This window comes from Lactuca virosa, chromosome 2 (genome assembly GCF_052849685.1).
Source record: "Lactuca virosa cultivar CGN04683 chromosome 2, Lactuca_virosa_CGN04683_v6, whole genome shotgun sequence".
Lineage (NCBI taxonomy): Eukaryota > Viridiplantae > Streptophyta > Magnoliopsida > Asterales > Asteraceae > Lactuca > Lactuca virosa.
The window spans coordinates 100228755-100237263 of NC_136427.1; the positions used below are offsets into that span (position 1 = coordinate 100228755).

An 8509-nucleotide genomic window follows, 5' to 3' on the forward strand; every position below is an offset into this window, starting at 1 on the left:
AGATCTAGGAGTTTCAAATCCAATTAAAAACCTAATTACATTATTTCGTTTTTCATGGTGGAAATTGGTAAATCGTCATTTACCTACCTTCAACTATTTTATAACTCGGATTACGGCATCCCTCTTCCAGTTATAAATAGGTTGTTGGATCCTAGCCTTAATATTTCATATTGGGTGTTATATTAAGGACTTTAGATCAACTATCTTGAATATCTCCCAAAAGATGTCTAGTTCAGACATCTATGATCTTCCCAAATCTCTTGGAACTTTACTTCCTCCACCTCCTCCAATTATTCTCCCTAACACACAAGTTCAAGGTCACTCAAGCCCTAATGGCAAGCAAGGTCTATGTGTGATCACATCTTAGAGATGAAGTCACATATTGACAAGCTGGGAGAGTTGGGTGTCAAAGTCTTGAGAAAGTTGGATGTTCAATCACTTTCTAAGTCACATAGTGAGTTCCTTTGGGACTACTATGAAACAGACTATGACATGAACCTTAATGATCATATCTATTTGCTTGGTGCTGCTGAATCAGCAATGATTTGGAACGATAGTAAAGCAAATTTGATTAGAAGATCAACTTCGCAAAAACTTTATGGACAGTGACAATGGTGACACTGGAAATCCAGAAAAAGCATTCTCCTCCCAATGGAAAGGGATTGGCCATAGTCAACCCGGTTGACCAAATGGTAAGGAGAAAGGCTAAGTCTGAGATAGTCCCATTACCAAAGGGTCCATATGTTTATTTTGCCAAAGGAAGGGGCGTTGATTGCAAAGCTGCCAAGTTTACCTAAGGATGTTAAAGTCAATAAGTCTGACTCTACTTCAGGTAGAGCCCATTATCTAACTCTGTTAAGTTTCTATTCTAAGATCCTCATTACATGATGTGACTGGGTCACATGTTGATGTTTTAAGAATCAAAGAATAGAGAGAAAGCTTAAAGGAAGTATATGCTGATTCTGATCGCGTAGGTGGATTTCGATCGCATCAGAATTTTGAAGTTGTTACTTAGGAGTTATGATATATTGCTTAGGAATAGATAAGGATAAGTTTTTTCCGCAAAGTTTTGAAATAAAATAAAAGTTTTTAATTTTATATTTATTTTAAATATCCTTACAAGTGGCATTTGTGAAAAATGGTTGTTTATATGATTCCATTGATAGCAATATTTGAAAAAAAATGGACTTGATTCTTTCGTTTGTGGTAGTGTCATAATTTACCAAATAAGGAAAGATTCTCATTCCCAAGGCTTCAGTTGGATACAAACTTGGAATCATGCAAGTTGAATAGTATGATGAATGAGAACTTTCAAGCATTGGAAAATTAAGACTTGTTCACATGGATGTGTGAGTCAAGTTAAGGACTAAAGGGATCGAGTACACATTCTTGTGCACTGGTCAAGTCCACCACAAAGCTCGTTAAGACTATTCGTCATGATTTACTAAATTTTAGTAACTATGGTTATACTTACAAGTTTAAGTATAATTCTGAAACATTGGAAAAGTCTTAATGTATGGCAGAACGAATGGGAAGAATCAAATTAGGCAGACAGATAAAAGTTTCTCAAATCTGAAAAGATGGGAGAGTACTTTAGTATCATGTTTTGTGATCATCTTAATGATTAAAGAACCACATCACAATTGGTCTTCTAAGGACATCTTAGTGCATTCTTATGAATACGAAGAGGAGTCATGAATTGTTGAAATGGTTAAATCAAGAAAATGAGTCATACTTCGTTTCAAAACAAGTCTTAGAGTCATACTCCAAGACTATAAGTTGAGTGACATATCTTAAAGAAAGGTTTATAACACTTGTCAAATGTAAGAGTAAAAGTGTCCTACTCTTGTACATTTGAAGTTGGTAAGTTGTGATGTTTTGGATTAAACAAAGACCAACTAAGGCCAATTGTGTGAAGTGTTTGTCTTGATAAAGAATCCGCACTATCTCTTGATTATTTGGCAAGATAGTCTTATATGTCAAGAGGACAGTGGGAGTCTTAAAGATCTTAAAAAGAATTTCAAGAACTAATCAAGAATAAAACCTGAGGTTCTTCACTAGCACACGACTTGAGGTTTATAACCTATCATGTTGACATATTATGTGCCCATTCCAGTTAAAGTTGGCTTTGCATAGGAGTTCTGAAAGTTCTCAATTGGTTGCATAACAACTTGGAAGCAATGGCAGGCCCTGTACTGCCAGGTGGCAAGAAGTTAAGATTGCATAAGTTCAATCCATATGAGTTTGGATTTGTCATTATCCTTGTCTTGTGACTATGGTTTTGACAATTCACATGGATAAGAACACATACACCATAAAATCTAAGGGTCATAAGGTTTCTCTCCGATTCATGAAAATGATGGTGAGGAAACACTTCCACCAAGTAGATTTGAATCAGATGGCAAAAGGTCTAAACAATTGAGACTATGATTACGACATCCCTTTTCCTAGTTCTGAAATTGTTTAGACACACATGCATGCTATCTAAGGAAAGGTGTATGATTTTGATAAAGTTTTATCAAAGCATCTCGTATCAGAAATCTGAACTTTGGTAAGGAAGTCAATAAAGTATTGATTTCTAGAAGTCCAGCTGATTTCTGAGTACATGTCAAAGCTAGTGGGAGCATAAGTGTTATGCTAATAATCATCATGTTAGTGGTAGCATGATAATTATGATAAAGGTTGCAAGTTATCAATGTTAATTATAGAAAACAAAATTTTCAATTCGTGGAGTTGCAGGGGTTGAAAAGTTGTTTTGCTATAATTAAGGGAGAGGAAATTATACTTCATTTCAATTCTAAAAGCTTAGATTGAGGTTTTAATCATCTTTAGTCAAGGATATATATGAATTTTGTGTTGGAATGACTCACCATAAGGAAATTCTATATATGGGTCTATTATTTGCGTTCTAAAATTTGATTATGATTACGGCATCCCTTTTCATAATATGAATTATGAGAACTTGGCAAATAAAAATATTGTATCAAAAGACTAGTCTAGAATCATGTCTTTATGTGAGACATCATGAATCGTGTCCCATTTGCTTTAGGTACAGGATCGATTGCATGTGCTATAATATTTGTCCTTTCTAAAATTTTCCAAATGCCTGGGGCATTAAGAAGGGAAAAGGTCTAGAATTGGATATGACTAAAAGGATTAAGCAATTGTCGAGGACAATCTAAGGTTTACCAAAGATTGGTTGCTCAGGGACAGTTGGAAGTATAGTGCTAATTTTGGAAGGACCATATTGACATATTCTGAAAAGAGGCATCTCTTGTTCAGAAGTGATAGTCAAAATGAGAATATGGAGTTGTCTCCATAAGTGGAAGTTATCTGTGTAAGATTAGAAAAACTTAATGCAAGAATCATGTTCAAAGCAATGTACTTTGAATATGAGACTTAGTTTCCATGGAGTTGAACTCCATTGGAATACCTTATAATGAATGTTGACAAATCTTTGTGACTTTGTACATATTCATTACAAGTGGGTCAGTGCATATAAGTTTAAAATCTAAACAGATTTCGATAAATGATAGGAATTTGAAATTCTCACATTTTTCGATAAGGATTTGGGAGTGTGAATCATTGAAATTATGTTCAATTGGTTTATTTCACAAAGTAAGGATCGTAGAAAAACATAGAGTGCATACTTGGTGTATGGCAAAGCTATTGTTTTGGAAAACATAGTGTACTTGCTTGGAGCATGGGACAACTAGTGTTTTTTAATTCAAGTATAAAGTTGATAAAACCGAAACAATGAATAATGAGTAATTAGTATGGTGATAAATAAAAGTGTCTTATTTATATTCATAGGTTTTGATACCATATTAGATTCAATTATTCTTGTGTTTCACTTTGCATGTTTTGACTTCCAGAATACTAGGTCATCTTCCTGAATGACTAAGTTATTCAAACTATCCACAGTCGGTCATATGTTGGAAGTAGATATGAATCAAGACTGTCATGGGTTGGCTTGTAGAGGTCTAAGATGTTGGACAAAGCAGTGCTACAACACTCATGAGTGCTCATAAGTTCTGAGTAGTGGATTCAACCCACGCTCATTTGAATCACTTCATGGATTTTATCACGAGTGATCATGAGACGATAATATCTTATATTCTTCAAACCTAGAGATATGAGTTGTTACTATGAGTTGGTTATACATTGATTGCACGAAAACGCATTGGTAACTCGATGTTATAAAACGTGCCTTTGTGTATGATTCAACAAGTAGTAGAACAAGCCATATGAGTCGAAGTTTATCCATTCCTTTTACCTTCGGGATAAAAGCGATATCTGTGGGCCCCTCGATGATTTAAAGATGATACATGTGAGTGCTTGGCCAAGCCAGGACTGATTTGATTTGTTCAATCAGTCAGTCATCATGAATCGGAAATCGGGAAACAACAAATGGACAGAGAGAATGATTGATAATCCATGTCTCAGTCCATATGATATCTAGAATGGAGGAATATATGATCCCTTATCTAATGGACAAGTCATTGACAAAGGTCAGAGTTCATCGACAAGGTCAGAGTTCGACAGAAGCTTTTGAGAGCTACGATTGCTGATCGGTTTCTGAAGTCATACGCAATAATAGTTTTAGACTTATCCAAGTGGGAGACTGTTGGATTAATGTCTAAGTCCATAACTATAATTGGTAAGACTTGACCCGACCCGGCATGGTCCATTTGGGTTGCATGGCATCATGCATTTGGATAGACTATAATGAGAGAAATAACACTTAAGGTTGGTTAATTTATTATAAGTTCTAATATATTAATAAGGTTATTTAATTAGTATTGATCAAGAATTAATTTGGAATTAATTAAGTGATCAAAAGGAGACTAATTAAATATATGGGTTGATTGTGTAAATCATTCATTCTTATATATGTGGGCTTGTGATCCAAGATTCATTATGTTGGACTAAGTCCATGGGGTGACCCATGGATACTCCATGGTGGTTAAAATCCCTGGAGCATAAGGAATGGGTAAAGTTATGAGTTACATGGTGTAACCCTAATAGCCACCATATAAAAGAATCCCATGGCTCAAGAAATCGGGCACTACTGTGTGAATATGAGGGCTAGACGATTTCAAGGAGTGTTACATTTCTCTCAAGTCATTCCATGTGCATTTGGTGTTGTGTGAACCATTTGAGGTGTCACACTTGGGGCACTAGGCACTCAAGCTTCATGGAGACAAGCTACATCAAACAAAGGTATGTATTCTATCCATTTGATTACCCAAGTATCAAGTATTGTATTCTAGATAGGGTAATACCTTGGACAGTTCATAATTGCATGTATAATAGAGAAAACATAGATCCAAGGTATTTAGGGTTGCATGTACACTTAGGAGTGTTAGAATGCGCAAAACCCATCAGCAGGTTCACTATGAATTCCTTTGCTATTCACCACATGATCAAGGAAACGCTCCTCGTTGATTCATAATTTGCATTCTGAGAACCTTGCATAAGGTTTCTCCTTCCTTAGTAGTTCCAGAATCAAACGCAAGTGTTGGCCATATTATTCCTTGGTTTGTGAGTCTGTTATAATATCATCGATAAAGACGATCTCGAACTTGTACAAATGGGGTTTGCACACTCGGTTCATAATATCCATGAATATTACCGGTACATGGGTCAACACGAAGGGCCTAAACAAGAACTCGTGGTGACCGTACCAGGTCCTAACTGTTATATTGGGAGTGTCTTCTTCTTGAACTCTGAGTTGATGAATATCGGATCTTAGTTCGATCTTCGAGTGGTAGCGGGGTCCTTGCAACTGGTCGAACATGTCATCGATCCTCGGGAGTGGGTATTGGTTCAACTCTCGATAGTCGATGCATATCCTGAATGATCCATGCTTCTCTTTGACAAGCAACACCGGAGCTCCCAAAGTGAAAAGCTTGGTAGGATAAAGTCTTTGTCAATTAGTTCTTGGAGTTGACCGGATAGTTCTTTCATTTCCGATGGTGTCAGGCAATAAGGAGATCTTTCCACTAGCGCTACACCCGGGATTAAGTCAATTTGGAATTCAACCTGCTTGACTGGGGGTAGTCCAGGTAGGTCTTCTGAGAATGCGTCCGGGTAAACGCATACTTGTGGAATATCTTTGATTTCCTTACCCGTGCCTTGCTTATCCATCACATGGGCCAAGAAAGAGAGGCATCTTTTCCGTAAGCACTTTCTTGCCTTCATGCAAGAAATGACTCTTAGATTCTTCCCTGATTTATCTTCGTACATCACAAGGGCTCCATCGTTGGGTAGGGGTAGTCGGTCGACTTCCTCATAGAATAGAACTTCGGCTCGGAGAGGCGATAACCAATCCATTCCGATAATCTCATCGAAGCTTCCAATGGTCATGAGTATAAGGTCAACGGGAAAGACATGGTTATTCAGGGTGAGAAGGCAATTGGTAAGTATTCCTAAGATGCCTTCTACTTAGTTGTTGCAGGATTTACGGTTTAGTATGTTTCTAAACTTATAGTCAATGAAGCTTCCATCGATGCTAGTATCAAATAGCACAAATGCATGAATTTCGATGGCAGGAAATGTACCAATAACAATTTTGTTATAAACGAGCACGTATGAGTCGTATCGTATGATAGCATACTTGTTCCTGAAATCCTATAGATTTCCTATTGATAGAGAAAGCGGTCGATTTCCGAAATCCTACATGTTTCTAATTGTTAGAGAGAGAGAGAGAGAGAGTTGAAATCCTACCGAGTTCAAATGATAGAGTGACAACTGTTAATATTTACGACCTTTGAAACAACTTGATAGCATAAACGCTTGTATTTCGGTTATGTATTGTTACACCCAGTATCCAAACATGAACGGGGTTAGAATTGGGAAAGCTTCGTCCACTGAGGGACATAGTAAGGATAAATGTATGCATATAAATTTTTTTTCCATGATTCCTAACCTTAACCTTAGGGTACTATTCTCCCTAGTATGATGTAGGTCAGTTAAACTCTATGCTCTAGTGTATAGATTTGGTGACCACGAGTAACAACCCTTCTTTGGTTGATTGATATGATGACATATTGTATGGTCAGTGTCATTTCATCTTATTGTTTGTTCTTGAGTTCTCTGACTCTTTGGCCTAGAGTACGTATTCTACTATATTCATGTTGTCTATCATGGATTTAATTTGTTGTATTAATTTCGAACACTCTGTTCAATTAGGAGAAACAAAATTTTATTGATAGACTTGTCGATAAGTGGAACGGACTTGGGGAGTGATGACTTGTCATTCTTGTTCCGCGAGGCTATTATTTCTCTCTGAGAGTGTTTATGAATCTTCCCGACTCTTGTGACAAAATTTGCTTCCTTTAGGTAGAAGTATCATATCAGGAATGAGGTGGGATCCTCTCCATAGGAGAATCCATGCAGAGCGTTCCACCTGAAAATAATCAGTAGATGTAGTACACTGGTGGCGTTTAAATGGTGGACTCTTCATCTGATAGTCCTTTTATTTTCATGTTTTCTTCAACTGGTTGCCTATCTTCGATCGTTCTCTTCTCTTCTTCAGATTCCTCCCCTTTAGTGGGTTCTATACATGGTTCGTCTTCGAATTTTCATCTTTGGAAGATAAGGGAGATAGAAGTTTGGAGACTACCGAACGATCGACTGGGGACTATAGGTTTTTCTGTTACGCAAGTAGCGGATATTGTTTTTTTTTTGTTCTTTTTCATATTTAGGTAAATTAGAAAAACAAAATCTGGACATTATCCCAAACCTTTAAGTATTTTATGATTTTTAAGATGTATGTGTTGTCTGGGAGTTGATACAATGATTTTAGGTATAGGTATATGTATCGAGTCTTGAGAACATCCTTCAATCTCTAAAACTCTCAACCATTGTAGTCTGCCAAACTCGTCACTTAAGGTTGGTTCTTCACCAGCCCAACCATAAATAACATAGGCGCGCGTTCCTAGTTTATTTATGGTATGGCCTATGTATGATACTAACTTTAGTTGAGGCTTTTGACCTAAAGGATTGAGTTGGTAGCTTTAGTTGAAGGCATGTCAGAATTTTTTTTTTATTAAGTGTTCTCATCGCGGGTCAGAGTATATATATAACTCTTATATATTATTGTTGGTGAGGGTTGTAATATTATTAAATTTTATTTTGTACTTCAAGACTACCAATTACAGACGAGGGCCAGACATGAAACATCGGGGGTAAGACCATTGTGGCAATTAATCCGTTTTCAAATCCAGCAACCCTAGCGGCCCTTCAAACCAGTTGCCTCTCCCGTGAGCAGTCAAGAAGTAGTATATTTATTAATAATACTTTTATTAGGAGCATGTAGCTATAGTTGTATTTCCTCTTTCGAGGATACGAGTTCTCTATAGCCAATTTAGCTCTGATACCAATCTGTCACACCCCCGGCCGAGGCGGCGGAATACGTTGGGCTGTGCGACTTAATTCATGGATCACAAGCAAATTTAATATACATCACAAGTTACAACAATACCAACATATCAGTTACATTACA

General features: G+C 36.8%; 1 protein-coding gene across 1 annotated transcript; it reads right to left on the reverse strand.

The window, feature by feature from the left end:
• Positions 1 to 5829: 5829 nt before the first annotated feature.
• Positions 5830 to 6369, reverse strand: LOC145157631 (uncharacterized). The gene has a single exon (XM_079076656.1). It carries the CDS (start codon positions 6367 to 6369, stop codon positions 5830 to 5832), a length of 540 nt encoding a protein of 179 aa, XP_078932782.1.
• Positions 6370 to 8509: the final 2140 nt, after the last annotated feature.